This window comes from Stigmatopora argus, chromosome 10, assembly GCF_051989625.1.
Source record: "Stigmatopora argus isolate UIUO_Sarg chromosome 10, RoL_Sarg_1.0, whole genome shotgun sequence".
Taxonomy (NCBI): domain Eukaryota; kingdom Metazoa; phylum Chordata; class Actinopteri; order Syngnathiformes; family Syngnathidae; genus Stigmatopora; species Stigmatopora argus.
In genome coordinates this window covers 1,515,061-1,536,919 of record NC_135396.1, presented here as the reverse complement: position 1 = coordinate 1,536,919, position 21,859 = coordinate 1,515,061, and the positions used below count along the sequence as shown (strand labels likewise).

Sequence of the window (21,859 nt, the reverse complement as noted above, 5' to 3'; positions counted from 1 at the left end):
CCCGGCAAGTCATGCAAAAAAAATGTTAAAAGATGCATTTTTCAAGCGGAACTGTCCACAATGAACCCCTGTTTACCATAGAGACCAGACAGAGGCCCAAAGAGACGAAAGGTTTATGGTGGGAAAGCAAGAAACAAACTAGCCTGTAAAATTCACCCTGTGCCAAAACCCAAACATTTTTTGCTGGACTTGCAGAAACCTGGGTCTTGCTTGGGGTGAAAAAAAAAACAAAAAACTAAATCAGGCCAGAACTGGTGGCTCCAGGCAAAGACAGATGGCTGACATATACAGCATTGTACTGGAAAGTTGTTCCTAAACAACTGCATGTCGTCCAAAAGTCATTAAGAGAGCCACTTACATTTATTGAATGATTCAGGCGGTTAAATCATCTTCGCTGCATATGTTGGGAAAGCTGGAGTTTTCCCACAGAACCCAAATTCCTCATGTATGACCCCATCGCTACCCCTCCTTCCCCCATTTCCTCCCCGTTATACCTCAGCTGTGCGGGGTCATAAGCGAAACGGAACATGCACAGGGAAAAATATATACCCTGAAAATGCGTGACCAGACTGTAGCTTGAGGAAACTCCAGTGGCAGTAGCACCGTTTGCTTACTTAATAGTCACAGTCGATAAATTCCAATGGGAATTATGGGCATAATGTGAAATTTTCATGTGGAGAATTTTAATTTGTGTCTAGAATCCATATCGAATACTGGATAGAGTCAAACTATGCACCGGTGTGTGTGTGCTAGCGTGCCGCATTCAATAAAGTGCTGGTTTAATGTGACTGAGAATGCATACCTGTCAACCTCTGCCGATAACTGCCCTTATAAATGATTATGATTCCCCTTACAAACCCCCAAAAAACCTTACAAACACCGTACGACTCGTACGGTGTTTGTAAGGTTTTTTGGGGGTTTGTAAGGGGAATCATAATCATTTATAAGGGCAGTTATCGGCAGAGGTTGACAGGTATGAGAATGTTATCTTGTCAGGTTATTTGTTAGTCGGACACGCTGGCTAACGAAGGAATCTGCATTTTGAGTGCCTGGATATTAGTGGTAGTTTTGTCGAAATTGCGTGTGTTTGTTTTGTTGTCTTTAAAGTGTACTACTAGGTGTGTCTATGTTACACCCTGCATTTTTTCTTGAAACAGGGAGAAATAATCACAATAGTGATTCGTTGTTGCGTCTTCAATCCAGCTTTACTGGTATCTTTATCAACGCAAAAACCCATAATATACAATTACACCCATATATTTATTAGCAACACTTTAGAACCCAAAACAAAATGTACAATTACACCCGTTCAATATACGGTCATAACTTGTTTTATCTTTTCTTTTTACAACTTCGAGAAGTCCTTCTCAACTATTCAACAGGGTAAACAATGAAATATCAATAACATAAATTCCTTGCTATGACCGTCATATACACTCTACAGCAAGGGTGTCAGACTCGGGTTGGTTCGCGGGCCGCATTAATGTCAACTAGATTTCATGTGGGCTGGATTTTAGATATAATATTTAAATTTTTTTAATAAATGGATTAAAAGAACTGGATACAGTCTCACACCTCGCACTGAAAGTGCCATTTTGAGAAAAATTCTCAAGCGCTAAGAACCATATCAGCTCGGTGTAAAATGGATGGCTTTCTCCAACCTTGCACCGAATAGGCGAGCGCTATAAAAAATGGCCGACACACATTTGATGTCGCGAAACCAGCGCAAAAAGATGATGTAAAGCAGATGGCTGCTAACTTTTCTCATGTGTACCTTCTTCATTCATCTGCTCAAGAAACATCTCCTAACACCTCCTTCCTCAAGACAGCCAATAATAAATACGATGTTTAACGGTTAAGACAGACCACCAGGAAAATGCATTGGCTTTCTCTCCAATGTTTCCATTCTTGGCTATCAATCTGAATCCTTACTGTTTGACCTATTCTTCAACAGTCCAATGCTCCCCTTGTTCCCAGTCCCTCGCTGGGAAATCCCTGATCGGCAAGCTGGCTCGTGTAGAGTTGCATATGTGCTCTCCTCACAGATGTACTTCATAAATGGCAACGTCATACTGGCCTAAAGGAGAACGGTTCATCTGGTATAGAGAGAATATTACATTTTACACTTATTACATTTTTACATTATATTTAGATATATTTTCTGCCTGAACAACACGATTCATGGTGGACTTGCAACATCTGCAATTTTTGAGGAATTATTTGATTTTTTTTAAAATTTGGCTTAACTGTATTAGAAAACAATAATACCTCGCCATTTTGCGCTTCAACTTTTGCGGCTTTACTACATCGCAGATATTTTTCTGGGGACATTTTTTTGTATTTTTAAATTTTTTTTTTTATTATTTGCCTGAACATCACAGTTCATGGTGGATTTGCAACATCTGCAATTTTTGAGGAATTATTTGATTTTTTTAAATTTGGCTTAACTGTATAAGAATACAGTAATACCTCGCCATTTCGCGTTTCAACTTTCGTGGCTTCACTACATCACGGATATTTTTCTGGAGACATTTTTTTGTATTTTTAAATTATTTTTTATTATTTATTATGAAAATCCACTCTTGCTACTAGGACTCAACACTGGAGATTTTTTTTTAATAGGGGTGACCCTACTTTGCTGTTTTATCGATTATCACGGCCATGTCCGGTCCACATTAACTGCGCTAATCGAGGTATTACTGTAAATGTACAGTGTAGGCTAACAACCCTGCACCAAAACTGTCTGCAATTAATGTAGCGTACTGTGTAAACTGTGGTTTGCGACCTAGAAATGTTGTTTCCTCTATAGACGGACGCTTCTGTTCTGAGGTTTTATCAAAGGAAGTAGCATTTCTGTGTACACAAATGAGACAAGTGATCGCACTTCTACATTCATGCACATATTTATATCCACCATTGTAATTCTTTTTTAGCTCATTTTTTTAATGTAGCCCTTCTTTACACTGAAAATTATCGGTCGTTTCGATGAGTATTTCCGTGCCTGTCAAACACCTGGCTTGAAATTTGATTTGCCGGGGGAAATTTGGAAGGGTGTGTGTGTGTTAACAACTTAACAGCTTCCTCTAAAACATCCACGTGCGTTGACACGCAACGTGGTGGCAGTTCTGCTTGTCTGCTTGATCAGTTGGACCTTTTTCAAGTTTGATTTCTAACATTGGGATTATTTAGCCATCACCATGAGCTTCAGGAGCAAAATCACATTCAGGAGGAAACCCAAGAATAAACGCGTCAGGTCGGATTTTGCCAGGTTGAGTGTTGTATGTATTCACTTTATATTCCTCGCTATTTTTTTCTCCTATGCTGTTGTTTATGACATTTAAAGTCTTATAAGGATGATGACCGGCGTATGAGCATTTCCAAGCCTTTTATGGTTGTCGGTTACGATGATTAGATTAGATTAGGTAACTTTATTCATCCCGTATTTGGGGAAATTTCACTGTCACAGTAGCTAGAGGGTGAGAACACATTTTTTTTAATCGGATTAAAAGAACTGCATCAAAAGCCCCAAATAGTCCGTTTTTTTTTATAATTGTAAAACTGTTTATTTGAGCTTTTTTTTCTTAGTAATGGAAAACATCTTTTAATCACGTTTTTCATTTCAAAAGGAAACTATTTTTTTAATTATGTTCAATATTAAAGTGGAAAACAGAAAATATTTGTAAATATTTATTTTTAGACTTTGAAGATTTTTTGAACTAAAAACACAAACAAATGATTAAAAAATTGCAATGATTGATTTAAAAAAGGGAAAATCAGGAAATATAATGTACATTTATACTCTTCATTTGAATTTGATCCTAAAAGAGAAAGTTGGGAAGCATGATTTACTTTCTCGGGCCGCACAAAATGATGCGTCGGGCCAGATTTGGCCCCCGGGCCGCCACTTTGACACGTGATATAAAAATTACTACTAAGTTGTCCTCAAAATCAAAACCTTCTGTTATATGTGCACTTGTGCTACTGATCCCGAGTTCAACTTTAAGGCATCTTGTGCTTAAAAATAATAACATTAACAAAAATAATAAATCATAAAGTGATACTATGTGTTTGAGTTCAAACAGATTCAGCGACCAGACTCCTGTTATGGACTCATTCATGCATTTTTCATTTTGAACAGAATTTTAATTTGTGCACGGAGACCTGTTATTTAGACTATTAAGATGAAAAGAAATGTTTTTTTCGGGTGAAAATATTCAGTCAGGATTGTATTTTCATTACAGTGTATTACATTACTGTTTCATACAAATGATGAATGACATTTAATTTAGAGTTCATGCTAGCCACATCCGCACCGGTTTATGTGGCTCTTAGTCAAAGTGAAACCTCCAAAAAAGGGAGGATTGCTAGCATCAGCTGACCGTCAATCTTAGTTCATGTTAGCAGTCTTGCCTTACGTCAGATTGGTTATTGTGTCCAAGTGCAACATGTATTTCCGTCCTGTGTGGAAATTCCAACCATGTCGATGGCTGGATAGATAAAGTACAGCAGAGCTATCATCTTGCGCCTCAGTGTCACAAAAACTTTGGGGCGTGCCCCGGCTTTCTTTCAGCTGTAATAGCCACTTGTGTACTTCCTGCCTGCTTTTTTAGCTCCAAACGATGTCATAGCACCACAAGGGAAATGTTGAGATCATGGCTTTGCCCCGCCCACAATAAGATTGAATTGTTCCATTTCCACATTTCAGTCTTATTTTTTTGTTTTATTTTTTTCCAGATAAATTATATTTGTGAAGGTTACCTCTGTCAATTATGTTTTATATTGTACCTGGGCTCCACACATAATAAAATGTGTATTTTATTGTCTTTTCTGGCAGCAAGAAAAGCCCAAGCTGATCGATCCACTTGACTACGAGGCCGTCATCTCGGAACTGGGATCAGATCTCAAGCAAGACCCTCTTAGGGAGCTTCTGCTGTTTCCTGACAATGATTTTACAGTAAGTGCGAGCATGTTTATGTTGTTCACCCGTCAACCAATCAGAGCCGAAGAAGCTTGAATCCAATCCTCGCCTGTAATGGCTTTTTTACGTCGCTCCGATGCGATGGAAATTCCACTATAGAACATCCTGGCGGAGAAAAGTCAAATGCTCTGCTCCTGGAATTCAAAAGAACATTCAGATGAGCGCCATTTTTTCTTTCCCAAGCGATTATCGTGGTAACAATGGTCCCCGTTATCCCCGCAGGTATCGGTCGTGCCGCAAGAGAGACGTACGCTCAGGTCCGCTGTTCCCGAGGGTGCTGAATTACAGGCGGAATGTCTGCTGGTCAGACAGGTCAGATGCACACACAGCATTGTATGAATATTGTCATGGCCGTCCACAGTTTTCAGGAAAATCCCAATCTATTTTCTGTCCTCTGCCCCAGGCCTGCAAGTATTACAACTCAGATCTGAACGTGGTCCAATTCAAGTATGACGATTACGCCGGAGACTACCGCCTTCTGCCAAGGTAATAATGCAGTAGTAAACGAGATCATGAAATGTCATTAGGGCGGGACAGGAGAAGAAGATGGTGGTGATTGTTGAGGGAAAGAAGGACAAAGCAATACATTATTGGTTTAGTATAAAGATGTTGACTCTGAGATGGGGCTGATCCAAAACAGTCCAACGATTGAAACCACAGGAATGTAGCCTTTTTTTCTATCCTGGTGGTTGCCACTGTCTGGTCCCATGCCCTCTGAACTCACTGGAAGTGGATAAGACATATGTTCCTTTACTGAGAATAGTACCAGAAACAAATCCCCTATTTTGCATTTCACGAGGAAAAGACAATTACTGTATTTTCACGACTATAAGGCGCACCATATTATAAGGCGCACCCTCAATGAATGACACATTTTAATTTTTTTTCTATATATAAAGCACACTGGATTATAAGGCGCCCTGTCTATTTTGGAGAAAATTTAAGACTTAAGTGTTTTTAGTCCAAAAATCATTTTGTAAAATCTAAAAATATATTTTAAAAAAGCTAAAATAAACATTGTTTTAGATCTATAAAAACGGAATATTCAGGACTTTTAATGCAGTTCTTTTAATCCATTTTTAATTTAAAGAAATCTAAATATTATATCTAAAATGGTTAGGCCCGCATGAAATCAAGTTGACGTTAATGTGGCCCGCAAACCAACCCGAGTTTGACACCCTTGGTCTAATGTATTCCACTTCATCATCTCTTAAAGTAATATGATCCAGAACCTCCTATTTTGGACTACACAATATTACCTGAAATACCTTGAGTACTCCATTTTAAAGGCAATAATTCTGTAATGAAAGCGAACCCATTGTGAATTTCTTCTTCCTGACCATTCCCGACAATAATACATTCAAATCCCCTTAAAGTCAACACAAGCAATTGCAGCGACACCCGCATTGCCTGTACAAAAACAAACTGCCTGCACAAAAAGCAAACTTGAATAGAAAAATATACAAACACAACCCCGAATCAAAGCTATTCTCTTCAAGCCCAAGTGAAACATCCACTGTTTCCACAGCAGGATTATGCAGCTACCGTACGCATGCATGTGGTGGTTTACGGCTCCATTTTCACTGCAGCCACGTCCATCGGCCAATGGAGGAGCATTCCTGGGCCAGTCCACAACAGCCACTAATGCTCCGGCTGCGGCAGTTATTTTCGACAGCTTTTACCACCATGTGACCTTTAGCAAAGCGTCTTTCCGGCAACGGCGTCGTGAGCTGCAAAGTCTGCCCTGCGTTTTATCCCCTCACAAAAAAATCTAACCAATGGAGGAAGGTCTTATCTACTCCCGGCGACTCTTTTGAGCCAGAGTCTCACTCAGAGCTAATTAATTACCATATTTTCTCACATATACGCTGTATTTGTCGCTAAATAAATCATGACTGAATCAAGAGTACGGCTTATATGCGGATAAATTTGACTTGACGTGCACAAAACTGCAAGGTCACAAAGACAAAACACCATAACAAGCAAAACAATGCGGCCGATACGTTAATATACCGTATTTTCACGACTATAAGGTGCACTTAAAAGTCTTAAATTGTCTCCAAAATAGACAGGGCGCCTTATAATCCAGTGTGCTTTATATATGGAAAAAAATTAAAATGTGTCATTCATTGAGGGTGCGCCTTATAATGCAGTGCGCCTTATAGTCGTGAAAATACGGTATTTAAAAATTGAAAAAAGATAAACTGATAAAACGCTAAACAAAATTAATTTTGTCGTCTATGAATGAAATGCAAGAAAAAAAACGTATCTTGCATAAAAGGTGAAAAAACTCACTCACTTGTGCCTGTCATTGCTTGATTTGACCTTTTACCGGAGACTCGGACACACTTCCTGGTTGTACTGGTCACATGACTTCCTTTTTTAATTCGCCCACGTGCAGGCAACACCCTTTCGGAATGTGCAATCCAGCAGACGATCCTTTTGATTCATACACTATCTCAGAAATAGCACGTGCAATGATTTTTCTTAATATTTTCCCTTCAAACTAACATAAAACCATGAATACGGAGGTGAAAATTGTGAATCGGGATGTCTTATACGAGAGAAATCGTCAAATTCAACCATTTTAAGGTAATTCTAACAGCACGGCTTATACGCAGAGACGGTCAATATGCGAGAAAAAACCCGTTTTCCTCTTTGCATACTTTATCGTCCTAATCTCTCCTCCTCCCCAATATATTCTCTTCTTTTGCCATGTTCTAGGAAATTATACAAAGCGGAGAAGCTGCCCCCCCATTCGTTTGAGATCGACTACGAGGACGTGGACAAAGATGAGGTGGGTAATGGCCTTTTCTGAGCAACGCATTAACATCCTGGGCTTCAGACCCAAATCAGTTTATCCCCAAGCAGTTAAACGATCGTCCAATGGACAGGCCGGCTCATCATTTTTTTTGACAAACGGCCCAGTCCAAGATGTCTCCTTCTCTACGATCGATCCGCGTGATGAGCGGTCCCACTTTACGGGGGCGTGTTTGTCTTTCTAGGACACCACCTCCCTGTCCTCTTCCAAAGGAGGAGGCGGGGGAGGCGGAGGGGGAGGAATCGGCGTCTTTCGCTCGGGCTGGCTCTACAAGGGCAACTTTAACAGCACCGTCAACAATAGCATCACTGTTCGGGTGAGGACTGACATTTATCACATCCATTTCATTTATCTTGTTATTTTCCAGCATTCTGGTCAAACAGTTGATGGTCTTGTACTCGTGCAAGTTGAAAGTATTAACAAAAATGGACGAAAAGAAAAAAAAAACACAAACACCGATTGGATCTGGGGTTACAATAGGAAATCTTAAATTAGCTTTGACTAAGTGACTAGGAAATGTTGGAATTTTTATTGTGATTCAAGCAGGGGAAAAATATATAAAATAAAATATCTATCTATACATGTATTTATGTGTATGTATATGTTTTTACATGAATATTTTGCTAAACATGCAAATCATTTTATATTTGACTTGTAAGTTAATAATTTTAAATGACAATATGATCCCTGTATTAGAGAGAATTATCAACGTGACAAAACCTTGGGTATTTTAACCAACTTTACCCTAACATTCCCAACATAATCAGGCCTTAAAGGGACAGATACTTGAACAAAAATGGTGGGGCAAAGCATGTCTACATATAAAATACAGCAAATATATAGTATGTATATGAGTTTGATTTATTTAATAAGGGACAGCACATATTAGTGAACATCTTCATATTCATGTTAGTGAACATACATATATGTAAATAGTAAGATTAGCCAAGGGCTAATTTCCATCTTTAGCCCCTTGTGAAGGTTGAAGATAAACAATTACACACACATGCACACACACAAACACACACGCACGCACAAACACACACACATTGTGTATAATTCTCTATCCTCTTAAAAAAATGACTGTTAACATAACATATTCATGACCTGAAAACGTCTTTCTCATTCCGCCCAAATTGGTCAATACGTGCGAATTAGAAGAAAACGTGCCATTTAAATTGAAACAGAAATGTGGCGAGAACTTCCTTTTTAATTTCTCATCATTGCGCAGTCCTTCAAGAGGAGATATTTCCAGCTCACCCAGTTGACGGACAACTCCTACATCATGAACTTCTACAAAGACGAGAAGATCTCCAAGGAACCCAAAGGTTGCATCTTTCTCGACTCGTGCACAGGCGTGGTGCAGGTACGTTCTGAACCGGGTTCGATTCCACGTCACCCCTATTAGAACGCCCTTTCCACCATGTGGCCCACGTAGAATAACCGCTTGAGGAAGCACGCCTTTGAATTGAAAATGAACGAGGTCACCTACTTCGTGCTGGCCGCGGAGAACGAGCAGGACATGGAGGAGTGGATCAGCACCTTGACGCGCATCTTGCAGATCACGCCGCACGACGGACCGGCTCCGGACCGCAAGAGTCTGGATCTGTCCGACCATCGGCAGGGTGAGATTCGCCATTTTAATTCGGTGTGCAAAAAAAAAAAACCTTCATGACGTGGTGTTTTTTGTTTCTGTTTTTTTTATTCCTCCAGATGTATTCGACATGTCGTTAAGCGACGGTTGTTTGCAGGAGAATGAGGAAACCGCAGAAAATGGCATCAACCCTGAGCTAGCTAAGGTTGGAAATATTAATATTTTTATTTATTTAATGCTGTTACATTAATATTTCTACTAACAAATTAATCTTTAGACCGGTACATTATTTGGAAGTTTGTTGAAGGAAAACACGGGAATTCCAATCTATTTTATGACATAACTTACAATTATTGTTAAAGTAATACTTTATGAATACAAAATTTGTCACATAAATATGCACCATATTTACCTACCATATGTATTTTTCCATCATGTTCCTTGTAATCAATTCCCCAGCAATATAGTATAATTTTTTATATGTTTAAATTCCTTAGACTGACAATTATTTTGCTTAAAACTACAGCATGAGCCCAATAATTTTTATTTTTTATTTTTTGAATCATTAAAATCAGCTTTATCTTCTCAGTCTTCTGACTTTGTATAACAATTTTAACTCATTTTCAGTATAGCACTTATATGGCTTTAGATATTTACAGATACAATTTAATCAGCTAGATATTCTATAGATATCTTGTACTGTATATTCACAAAAAAAGAAAAATTGAGAGTTTTGCTGCGAGAGTGGAAATGTGTCTTTACTTTTTAATTGTATTTCACACTATTACATAAAAACGTCATCAAACAAGACAGCTGAGTACTATATATAAGATTGCAGTGCATTAAACAATCCACCATTAGGGATGTCAAATAATAGAAGTAAAAATCCTGACATTAGTGCTCGAATGCGAACTGACTGTCACCAACCACGTCTGTGAAATGATCATAATTGTCAATAAGCGGCTCCGTGTGGAGATTTCAGGAGCTGGCGTCTATTTTCAGCATGTGGTTATGCCTTCTTTAGCCACATGTAATTATCATTTGTCGTCTTCTTTCCCGCAGTACATCTCAGAGACGGACGAGGGAATCCGTAGCGCCCGGAGGGAGGAGAGGTTGAATCTCTTCTCGCTTGACCCCGACACCCCGGTATGTATCACTCTGCCTCTAACTGTACGGGCCGCAGATGTTTTCACGTTATTTATAACGGCACATCTGCTCACTTCCGATTTCGATACCGCAGCGTGAGGTCGGATAAGCAACGAACCGTTTGGATTATTAGAATAATAATAATCCGGAGACTAACACAATATTGATTGCAGGTGTGCCTAATGTATCGGCCTGCGGATAATCTCCATTTTTGAATGGAATTAAAATGAATTGAATTCTTATATTGTCATTATACAAGTATAATGAGATTTCAAAGTGCACATTTGTAGTCACATAAGTAGTCATAATTCAATTCAATTCAATTCAATTTATTTGGCAAGAAAAACATAAATAAGTGGAGAAGTGCACAAATACCAACAAGAAACAATCAAATCAAATCAAAAGCCTTTAATGTCATTATACAACAGCTGCGTATAACAAAATTAGTGGTGCTACTCCACAAAGTGCGTGTTTCCCAGTAAAAACATAAATAAGTCATTTAAAAAGTCACATCCGGGCAAGGTAATTCTAAAATATTGCATAATAAATAAATAAAAAAACATAAATAAATAAATTGATGAATAGATAAATAAATAAGTAAATAAATAGATGAATAAATGTATAAATAAATGAATAAATAAATACATGAATAGATAAATAAATGAATAGATAAATAAATGAATGCATTAATAAATAAATAACTGAATGGATGAATGAATGAATAAACTAAAACAAAACAAAAAATAAATAAATAATCGACATAGATAAATAGTCAACATGGATAAGTATCTTAAAATTGAATAAGTGGTCAATCTTGCCTTCCTACTTGAAATGAGAAAAGTTGTCATAATAATAATAAATAATTGCTCTTATGCTTAGGACCCAGTTGGTGATATTTTGGGCTTGTGTGGATCTTTTTGTCAACCGTAGGTCCTCAGGAGCCCCAGATCGGAGCACTCGTCGGGTGAAAACACAGTGCGTCCTTTCGAGGAGAAACTCGGCAGGAGGTTCATGGTGACCTGTCGATCGCTCAACTTGGTGCTGCAGGGCTGCGTCAACGAGAATGAAACCGTACCCGTCACTAATGTAAGGAGTTGCGATCGGCCAGACGCGTTTCCGTTCGATGGCGTACCCCAAAAAAACATTTTTTCGTCTTGCGCGTTCCACCAGATCGAGCCTTTCTTTGTGTCCTTGTCCCTGTTGGACGTCCGAGACGGCAGGAAGGTTTCCGCCGACTTCCACGTGGACCTCAACCACGAGGCCGTGCGTCAAATGCTGGGCGGGATCGCTTCCGGAGCGCAAGAGAACGGCGTGTGCTCCACCGGGGAGAAGAATTCAGGAGATGCTCAATCCAGCTTGGACCTGGAACACTGGTTATGCTTTCCCAAACAGGTATCAACTACCATTTCACGGTTATGTTTCCACATATAAACAATTTTCCTCTCCAGGCCATATTCTCCGTGACCAACCCGCATGCGGACATAGTGATGGTGGCCAGGGTCGAGAAGGTACTGATGGGAAATATTACTTGCGGGACCGAGCCATACATCAAAAACACAGACTCCGGCAAGGTCAGAAAGTACTTTTTTGTGTTTTGTGTAAGCACATATGTTAAAACATAATTTTTACATCAACGGCTTGGACACTACCAACTGTCCTTTTTTTGTCCTTCTTCTTCATGTCTCCAGATTGTCCAGAAGATATTAAAATCCAACAAACAGTTCTGTGCTAAACTGGGAAAGTACCGAATGCCATTTGCGTGGTCCGTCAGGTCAGAAGCCAAAAACGGTCTTTCCGTCTCCCTTTTTTTGCATAATTATATTTTTTGACTACTTATACTTCTGTTTGCCAGGTCAATTTTCAAAGACAACCAGGGGGCGCTGGATCGAGACTCCCGTTTCTCCCCGCTCTTCAAGCAGGAGAGCAACAAGATTTCCACCGAAGACTTGATCAAACTCGTGTCAGAGTACCGAAGGTCAGCATTAAAGTCGATCCTCTCCTCAAACAACGTCAACTAACCTCGTTCCTAAAACCAGGGCCGAGAAGACCAGCAAGTTGCAGACTATTCCTGGGACTCTGGACTTGACGGTGGACTACGTTCCCCTGGAGCTCCCAAGTACGCTTAAACATCGAAGAGCACTTCTGCCATGCTCGGCGCCAACCTCTCCTGAGGACTTTGTTTTTGTGGTTGATTTTTCCAGACTGCGTGACGTCCTCTTACATCCCCGTGAAGCCCTTTGAAGATGTGAGTAAACAGCAGCCCACGGTGGAGGTGGAAGAGTTTGTCCAGGACTGCACCAAGTTCACTCAGCCCTACCGCGTCTACAGAAATCACATCTACATTTACCCCAAGCATCTCAAATACGACAGCCAGAAGAGTTTTGCCAAGGTAAAGTAGTAGCTGTCGTCAAACATTGTTAATGCTGACCTAAGGTTTTTCTACAAAACCAAAATTTTCCCATCACCAATCCATATACTGTAACCATGTAATTTTTATTTTTTTATTTTTTTAAACTCCTTTGTTATGTTGTGAACACTATTTAAATAGCTGTAGTCACGATTAAACCTCCATAGAGCAAGTGACTTTTTTGCTAATAAAAAAAAAGACAAACAAATCCAGACCTGCCGTCCACATGCAAGGATCTCACATATCACATTATCTATTTACTGTTTTCATATTCATTCATATCACATTTATATATCAAATCTGACATTAAGTGGGACCTTATATGACCCAGATTGTCCACTTTTTTACATCAGATTTTTTTTAATATCTATAAAACCAGAACAACACTGAGATTATGACTCCCAATAACACTTCATTTTTCCATTTTGTTGTTGTTGCTGGTGACAACGACAGACGTACAAAAATTTAATCATTAATAGTTAGCTCATTATTAACGTTAACCGTGCTCTTTTTGTGCATAGGCTCGCAATCTGGCGGTCTACGTGGAGTTCCGCAGCTCAGACGAAGAATCCGCCAAACCTTTAAAGGTAACGCCGCCTCCACAACAAGTGGCCATTTTTTTAGTTGCCACCAAAAGCGAAAAATCCCACCCGTCTAGTGCATTTACGGCAAGCCGGGGGGCCCGATCCTCACCACTGCAGCGTGTTCCACTGTCCTGCATCACTCTCAGAACCCGGACTTTTACGACGAGGTGGGTTCACTGCACCAATTGTCACGAAATGCTTTCCAAAGTCCCACTTTCTTTCTTTCCTTCACGCCAATGCAGGTGAAGATTGAGCTCCCTACCCAGCTTCAGGAAAAACATCATTTGCTCTTCTCCTTTTACCACGTGACGTGCGACATTAACGCCAAGACCAACGTGAAGAGGAAAGAAGCCCTGGAGACCCCTGGTGAGATTCTTTAGCGTGCAGTGTTTACACTTGGAGCCTTTTTTTCCTTTTTTTAACATGAATGCATTCCTTTTTGAACTTTTAGTGGGTTACTCTTGGTTGCCCGTCCTCAAAGAAGGACGTCTATCTTCCCAAGAGTTCAGCATCTCTGTTTCCAGTAACTTGCCTCCTGGTTATCTTGGCCTCAAAGAGGCCAACAACACCAAAGTAAGATTGACTTTTAATCACGGAGATGTTTAACATTGGCTATAGTCTGATAATTCAAATTTTTATTGGATGTGATTTCTTGACAGAATGGAGCTGATGTAAAATGGGTGGACGGGGCAAAGGCCATCTTCAAAGTTTCAACTAATGTCGTGTCAACTGTATACACCCAGGTAAAATTATTCCGTCCAATCAAGCTTTTGCCATTGAAATGTACAGATATGACATGTTTAGAGCTACTTAAACTTGGGCCAAGTGATCATTTTTGGTCATTGAAACAAATCTAATTGAACCCGATCCCCTAAAACTAACCCCATAGAGAATGGATGTCCACATTTGAAGTATTTGCCATATACCAAATGCTGTTTTTTGTGGCCTACACAAACGTGGACGCCAGATTGTTAGGGGCTTTAACTTCTTTTTAACTACCAATAATATGTAGAAGGCATGTCTCAGTTTATATGGGTTTTCATGCATCAAGAAAATGAAAATAATTATAAACAGGAATACAATCTGGGTATAACACTTTTCTCAGTTTATTGGTTTTCCCCTTAACATTGAAGTGGTAGCCTGCCATTGACAATGTTGAACGTCCAAGTTACTTAAATGGGGAGGCCTGCCTGTGAGATTTCAAGTTTCAGAACCATTGATGCCATGAGTAGACCAAAGTCAAAAAGGATTGCAGCCAATGAGTGCCCTCCAAAGGGTTAAAAAAAAGAGCGAATGCAGCATCTGACTTGGAATTTGTTTCTATTCTCTGGGATTCCTTTCGGGCCGGCGCCAGGACCCCCACCTGAACCGCTTCTTTCAGCAGTGCCAGAAAAGAGAGCTGGACCTCTCGCTGCCTCCTACCTCCAACTTCCTCAACTGCCTGAAGGTTAGAGAAAGAAAGAAAAAAAAAAGCTCTTCCAATTCCCCTTTAATTGAAAAAGAAGGCCAAACAGTTCCACGTCCAATCAGTCAAACATCCCAGTCTGTCGGACTTTTAATTTTCTTTCCGGCCCCGAGCGCTTTGTGAGCCATATTTATTTTTCTTTCTCTCCTCCTCCTCTTCCTCCTCCTCTTCCTCTTCTTCCTACTCCTCCTTTTCCACCCTCTTCCAGGGTCTTCTCAGCATGGAGAAAATTCCAGTGATCATCCGATTTTTGCCGGTGCTTTTCAACCAGCTCTTCAAGGTTCTCACCCAGAATGACAACGATGAGGTCACTACTGCCACCACCAGGTTGGTACAAAAACCACAGGCTTCCTTTTTCCCAATGAATTCAGTTCCATGATTCCTTATCTTCGCCAGGGCGACCTATTCAAGCCTATTGAATTGAATGCTCTTATTGTCATTATGCAAGTTTAATGAGATTTAAATCTTCACCGAGTGCACAAATAACAATAACAAACAAACAGACAAATATATCATCAATAAATAATAACAATAAATAAGTAGTCATAAGTCAAAAAGATCCCTATCTGCCTGTAACAGTTACCATTATTTTTCATGAATATGATCAGATGAGTAATCAGATGTAGACTGTCTAAAAAAATGATTTCGCTCTCCAAATAGTTGCAGATGCATTTGAACATGTTGTCGATTAGTCGTTGGCAGCCCTATTTTGCAGCTATAAGAAAAGCTTAACTCCAGTTTAGACCAAAGTGGGCAACATTTTGGGGAACAAAGCTTGGCACAAAAACCACAGGCCTCCTTTTTCCCAATGAATTCAGTTTGTTGATTCCTTATCTTCGCCAGGGCGACCTATTGAAGCGTATTAAATTGAATTCATTGAATTTAATGCTCTTATTGTCGTTACAAATTTAATGAGATTTAAATCTTGACCGAGTGCACAAATAAAAATAACAAACAAACAGACAAATATATCATCAATAAATAATAACAATAAATAAGTAGTCATAAGTCAAAAAGATCCCTATCTGCCTGTAACAGTTACCATTATTTTTCATGAATATGATCAGATGAGTAATCAGATGTAGACTGTCTAAAAAAATGATTTCGCTCTCCAAATAGTTGCAGATGCATTTGAACATGTTGTCGATTAGTCGTTGGCAGCCCTATTTTGCAGCTATAAGAAAAGCTTAACTCCAGTTTAGACCAAAGTGGGCAACATTTTGGGGAACAAAGCTTGGCACAAAAACCACAGGCCTCCTTTTTCCCAATGAATTCAGTTTGTTGATTCCTTATCTTCGCCAGGGCGACCTATTGAAGCGTATTAAATTGAATTCATTGAATTTAATGCTCTTATTGTCGTTACAAATTTAATGAGATTTAAATCTTGACCGAGTGCACAAATAAAAATAACAAACAAACAGACAAATATATCATCAATAAATAATAACAATAAATAAGTAGTCATAAGTCAAAAAGATAACTATCTGCCTGTAACAGTTACCATTATTTTTCATGAATAAGATCAGATGAGTAATCAGATGTAGACTGTCTAAAAAAAATGATTTCGCTCTCCAAATATTTGCAGATGCATTTCAACATGTTGTCGATTAGTCGCTGGCAGCCCTATTTTGCAGCTATAAGAAAAATATAACTCCAGTGTAGCCCAAAGTGGGCAACATTTTTGGGGAACAAAGCTCAAATGTTGTCTCCTTGTCATGTATGTACTCTGCTTTCAGTGCAAATTTGCTGAAATACAATCGCGGCTATTTAAGTTAACACCGTTGCAAGGTCGTAGAACATTTTTTTTTCCCGTGCACACGACCTTGTTTCTAGGCAGGATTTTTCTTCACATACCTTCATCATGAATGCATGATTGTTATACACACACACACACGGAATAAACCAATAGAATTCCATCAATGTCCTGTTTTGAGTTTGAAATGAAACAATAGTTTTGCAACGGAATCACATCTGGCTATTCATATTTTTATTCATTTTTCAGAGTGCTGGTCCACATTGTTTCCAAGTGCCACGAGGAAAACCTTGATCACTATCTGCATTCCTATATTAAGGTACGTTTCCTTCTCGGATCTGGTCTGCGTGGGATGCGTTTAATGAGCCGTGGGAACAGGTGGGCCTCAAATCGGAAGAAATTTTGTCTTCACACATGATTTAATTTACCGAGGATAAAACTAAACAAACAGAAAAAGGCACGCGCAGACATTTGGCTTGGGTTTTGCTGGCGACCAGAAACGCAAACACGGATTGGGAAAACGTGGAGGACGAAGAAGAGGCTCTAATTGAGAGCGATATCGAGCCATTTTAAAGCGATACGCCAGGCCCATTTGTTTTTGAACTGAGGCAGGATCAGAAAGACAATTAGCCAGGAGACCACCAGGAACCACAAGGCTCGTTTCACGCGGGCCGCCGTGTCGTAAAAGCGCTGCGGAACTCGGACGAGCCCGTCCGTGGCAGAGACGAATGACGGGAGGGCTGGCGGCGCTAAATGGAACTGCCGTTGCCGTGGTAACAGATTGGCACGGCATTCGCTTCTCTGCCAGTGAAAAGAAAGATGGAGAGGAAATTAATTCAGTGTAGCACAAATGACACACTTTTCCGATCACCCTTTGGAATAACTGACAGGTATTCATTAGCTTGATTGTTTTTATTGCCAATGAGCGTCGTCATGAAATAAAATGGTCGCTTAGTGTGCGGAATTGTTGATTAACCTGTTTGGGGCTTTTCATTAACACATCGGCTGCAATTCAGGGTGCCAGACAGCCAATCTGCTTTGACTGGGAGGGCTGGCAGCCACCCATTGGCTGAGATCCGCTCCTAATTTAAATGCATGGGACGTGTAATGCTGTCAATGGGGAAATAAATCACAGCATTCAGCGAGTCCTCCCAGATGAAATGAATTGGACGTTTAGTGTTGTGAATGAATTAAATGAATGAAATACATTGAAATTGTCGGGGGGGAAATTTTGAAATGTGTTTTTATGACCAGTAACTAGAGTGTCTGAGAGCGTTTCTGTTTTATTCATTTTAAAATGATTAGTAATATTCCTTAACACATTTTAAAGTAGGTCTGTTCAAATACTTAAGACTGAATTATTATTGTTGGCTCGCCACGTGTGTCCAGATTTCATCAAAAATCGCGTTTGTGCATCTTTTCTTTATGCAGTACGTGTTTAAGTCGGAGGCTCACGGCTTCAGGACAGTTCACGAGGAGTTGGCGAAAGGCATGACCTTTGACCTGAAGAGTAACGAGCAAGCGACCGTCAGGAACGCCTTGAAGGTTCTCGTCTCGTGGCGTTAGCGAGCGTTGAATTGTCAGGTCGAGTCGGACTCGTGAATGATGGTGACGTCCCTTCACAGTTCTCCTGGTTCTTTTTTGAACTCATCGTAAAGTCCATGGCCCAACATTTGGTGGACGCAGACAAAGTGAAGGTAAGAAAAGGTAGATGTACCGCGTTAAATGACCTTTGACCCACACTAAGAGTTGCGTTTGGTCCGTTCACGACAGCTCCCCAGGCCGCAGCGTTTCCCGTCATCCTACCAGAGCCGCGTGGAGACCTTGGTGCAAACTGTGTCCGACCACATCTTCTGGAAGAACAAGGACCTGGCGGAGGAGTCGCGCAGTGCCAACTCAGCCGTGGCGGTTTTTGTCAAGGTGCGCCATGGTCTTTTTCCTCCGTTCTGCCCCCACACGTCAATTGATTTTACCTTTGCTTGTGGTAAACTGTGGATTGGTCTATAATCCTTAGAAAACGTGATTTACGGGTGTGTGTATGTTAAGAATCGCTCGCTACGTTTGTCCAAACCGTGCAACGTAGACAGTTGAATTTTTTTATGGTGGCCAGAAATGGCTGTCGGATTCTAATTGACGTATGCTAATTGCTATTAGGTTCCAGATATGTGAGGCACGGACAGAGAAGGTGCTTTGGCTAATTTAGGACTCTTTTTTAAGGGTGATACACAGTCACCTCTAGAGCCAGCCCTTGTTGATGTGTTGGATTTTTTTTGTAGAAAGGCTTGCAGTGGAGGAGGGGTTTTGTGTTGGAAGATTTTGTAGACTAAGGTGGCATCTGTATATTTTACAGTATTGTTCCAGTTCAGGCGCTTGTGTTTTTTAAATACTAGACTTACTGGATGCAAGTTTGTAGTGGTCCACTTGCCTGACCTGGTTTGGATGAGATTGGAATGGGTTCTCTGTATGTCCCCACTGATTGACTCTTAAGCAATCAAAAAAAAAATCTTGCTGTTGCTGTCTAGCATCTCATTAATTTGCACTCACGTTCTAGTTTTACTGAGTAATTTGCTTTGACGACACGCAGCGTTGCTTCACTCTGATGGACCGAGGTTTCACCTTCAAACTGATCAGCAACTACATCAACATGATCACCGCCACTGACAATAAGGTAGACCGACACGCCCACATCCTCATCAAAATCAACTGGCGTGACCAACGTAAAATGGTCTTACGTTTTTGCAGGTCTTGTGCGAGTTAAAGTTTGAGTTTTTGAGAGAGGTGTGCAACCACGAGCACTACATCCCCCTCAGCCTGCCGTTGCCGTCTGCTCGCATCACAGGTAACCGACCGACTGCCCCAGTTTTCATTTTTATTCATAATCACGCCCTCACTGCCATTTGTCTTTCACGGTAATGAGTTGTCCCTTTCTCTCCCTCCCCTGTCCTGTCCTGTCCTGTCCTATCACTCCTTTCCATATCAGACCATGCATCCCCAGAACCACAAAGCATTCATGGTAAATATATGCCCACTTGTCAGTATGCCCACCTCATGACACAAAAATGCAATTGCGGGGAACATTATTTACCGTATTTTCTCGCATATTAGCCGCATCCGCGTATAAGCCTCACCCTTAAAATTGCCTTAAAATCGTTGAATTTTACAATTTCTCTGGTATAAGACACACCGATTCACAATTTTCACCTCAAATTTCATGGTTTTAATGGGGAGTACAAATGGGTTACTTCAAATCTTAAGAAAAATCATCGCACATGGTATTTCTGAGATACTTTAAAAATCGATAGCTACATTGCACATTCCTAAAGGGTGTTGCCTGCTCATAGACAAATTCAAAAAGGAAGTCACGTGACCAGTACAACCAGGAAGTGTGTCCGTAGCGCTCTAGTTTGTAAGATGGCGGCGCCCTGAGCGAGCAATGCTAGGCACAAGTAAGTGAGTTTTTTGTCGTTTTATGCAAGATACGGCTTTTTTTTCTTGAATTACATTTGTAGACGTCAAAATACATTTTCTTTAGCTTTTTCTCTGTTTATCTTTTCTCTATTTTGAAATAAATGACCGTATCTGCCGCATTGTCTTGCGTTATGGCGTTTCATGTCTAGTCTAATTTGTGCGCATATAAGCCATACTCTCCATTCAGTCATCGTTTTTTTGCGACAAATACGGCATATATGCGAGAAAATACATAGGGTACTTCTTCGAATGAGGTGTTAGTGCTATGAAAGAAAATATTTGTGCTTTATTGTAGCCTTGGTGCCCGAGTACAACCTGACAGGAGAATTCTGCAGGAAGCACTTCCTTACAGGCCTGTTATTACGAGAACTGGGGCTGGCCTTGCAGGACGAGCAGGACCTCAGGCATCTGGCCTTGGCCACTTTGAAGACCCTCATGGCCAAACACTCCCTGGATGCACGCTACGCTACCAAGGTACGTCTAGATAACGCAAGACGTTAGCCAAAGTTGTTGAAGAGAGTCTGGGAAATCCCCATTCAGTTCCAAAGTAAAGTCCCTCATTTTGAAATGATTATACGACTTTGTTGTGGAAGGTTGAAACAAAACCATGACCTCAACATCATCAAACAATTTGGGGAATAAACATTACCCGGCATTTTCCGACCACACGAATGCCATTCTGGGCATCACATTCCCAACCGTTTCCCAGACTCTCATCCATATATTAATTCCGTCTTATTAAGGTAATGGCCTTTTTTCCTAAATGCTTTTTCCCCCACACACATTGTCTAGTATGTCCAAATCAGATCTAACCAACAGAAAACAGATGCTCAGGTAAAAGTAGTCCACTTGACAAGTTTGAGCATCATGGATGTCCTTGATGATATTTTCATACATTTTCAAGCATTTTAGTCCAATAACACAGAAGCAGTGCCACTTACTACAGCACCCACTTGGGGAAGAGGAATAGAAAAACAACCTTTTTGCGGGTGTAATTCCTTTATGTTATTTCATAAATTATTCGCTGCCATTGAGGGCAATCGTGCAATCGATGTAGTCCTTCTCGGTCAAAATAGATTGGACACCTATCGTCGAAATATGACCACCACAGTTCAGAATTTTGCTGTCAAAGGCAGTGAATGATTGACTTTGGCAACATGAATTAAGTTAAAAAAAAGATTATATCTGTTACATGTTGTTACTGGACAGACATTTATTAATTCTGGTTACATTTTTTCCCATCGAATCACTGAACGGGGCTCATCAAAATGAAGTGCGCTCCAATCAAATGAAACTTAATACAACAAAGATCACTTGCAGTTAGAAATCACGCTACATTAGACTAGACAATCGCTCGTCTATTCCCAATGACGGCCTTCCAAAAAAAGCGTAGCAATTTGACTGTTGCGCAATCAGGAACCATCAAGATGTCTTTTTTTATTATCCTCATTTTCAGGAAAAGCAGGCCAGAATCGCATCGCTCTACCTGCCTCTGTACGGCCTGATCCTGGACAACATGCCTCGCTTCTTCCTCAGGGACCTTTTCCCCATTTACTTGACCTCCAGCGATCAGGTAAAGTCGTAAGAAGAATGCACGTATGGTCGTTACAAAGGCGGGAACTCAGGTTGCTTTTCCACCGCTG

At 40.3% G+C, this 21,859-nt stretch overlaps 1 protein-coding gene across 3 annotated transcripts in view; it reads left to right on the top strand.

Annotated features, from left to right (window-relative positions):
* The window catches only part of dock10 (dedicator of cytokinesis 10), a 38,553-nt gene that overhangs the window by 1,615 nt on the left and 15,079 nt on the right, over window positions 1-21,859 (top strand). For 2 of the 3 annotated variants that reach the window (XM_077611259.1, XM_077611260.1), the window contains exons 2-33: window positions 4,835-4,954; window positions 5,201-5,290; window positions 5,382-5,464; window positions 7,703-7,775; window positions 7,984-8,115; window positions 9,031-9,165; window positions 9,238-9,424; window positions 9,513-9,598; window positions 10,456-10,539; window positions 11,470-11,625; window positions 11,710-11,931; window positions 11,988-12,110; window positions 12,228-12,310; window positions 12,392-12,514; window positions 12,576-12,655; window positions 12,741-12,928; window positions 13,468-13,533; window positions 13,605-13,697; window positions 13,773-13,896; window positions 13,982-14,103; window positions 14,190-14,273; window positions 14,885-14,977; window positions 15,204-15,322; window positions 16,998-17,067; window positions 18,180-18,293; window positions 18,374-18,445; window positions 18,522-18,668; window positions 19,333-19,416; window positions 19,491-19,587; window positions 19,729-19,761; window positions 20,512-20,690; window positions 21,673-21,789. In XM_077611259.1, coding sequence (XP_077467385.1) covers window positions 4,835-4,954; window positions 5,201-5,290; window positions 5,382-5,464; window positions 7,703-7,775; window positions 7,984-8,115; window positions 9,031-9,165; window positions 9,238-9,424; window positions 9,513-9,598; window positions 10,456-10,539; window positions 11,470-11,625; window positions 11,710-11,931; window positions 11,988-12,110; window positions 12,228-12,310; window positions 12,392-12,514; window positions 12,576-12,655; window positions 12,741-12,928; window positions 13,468-13,533; window positions 13,605-13,697; window positions 13,773-13,896; window positions 13,982-14,103; window positions 14,190-14,273; window positions 14,885-14,977; window positions 15,204-15,322; window positions 16,998-17,067; window positions 18,180-18,293; window positions 18,374-18,445; window positions 18,522-18,668; window positions 19,333-19,416; window positions 19,491-19,587; window positions 19,729-19,761; window positions 20,512-20,690; window positions 21,673-21,789 — 3,579 coding nt within the window. The remainder of the gene's footprint in view (window positions 1-4,834; window positions 4,955-5,200; window positions 5,291-5,381; window positions 5,465-7,702; window positions 7,776-7,983; window positions 8,116-9,030; window positions 9,166-9,237; window positions 9,425-9,512; window positions 9,599-10,455; window positions 10,540-11,469; window positions 11,626-11,709; window positions 11,932-11,987; window positions 12,111-12,227; window positions 12,311-12,391; window positions 12,515-12,575; window positions 12,656-12,740; window positions 12,929-13,467; window positions 13,534-13,604; window positions 13,698-13,772; window positions 13,897-13,981; window positions 14,104-14,189; window positions 14,274-14,884; window positions 14,978-15,203; window positions 15,323-16,997; window positions 17,068-18,179; window positions 18,294-18,373; window positions 18,446-18,521; window positions 18,669-19,332; window positions 19,417-19,490; window positions 19,588-19,728; window positions 19,762-20,511; window positions 20,691-21,672; window positions 21,790-21,859) is intronic. The other variant, XM_077611261.1, reaches the window with a different exon arrangement.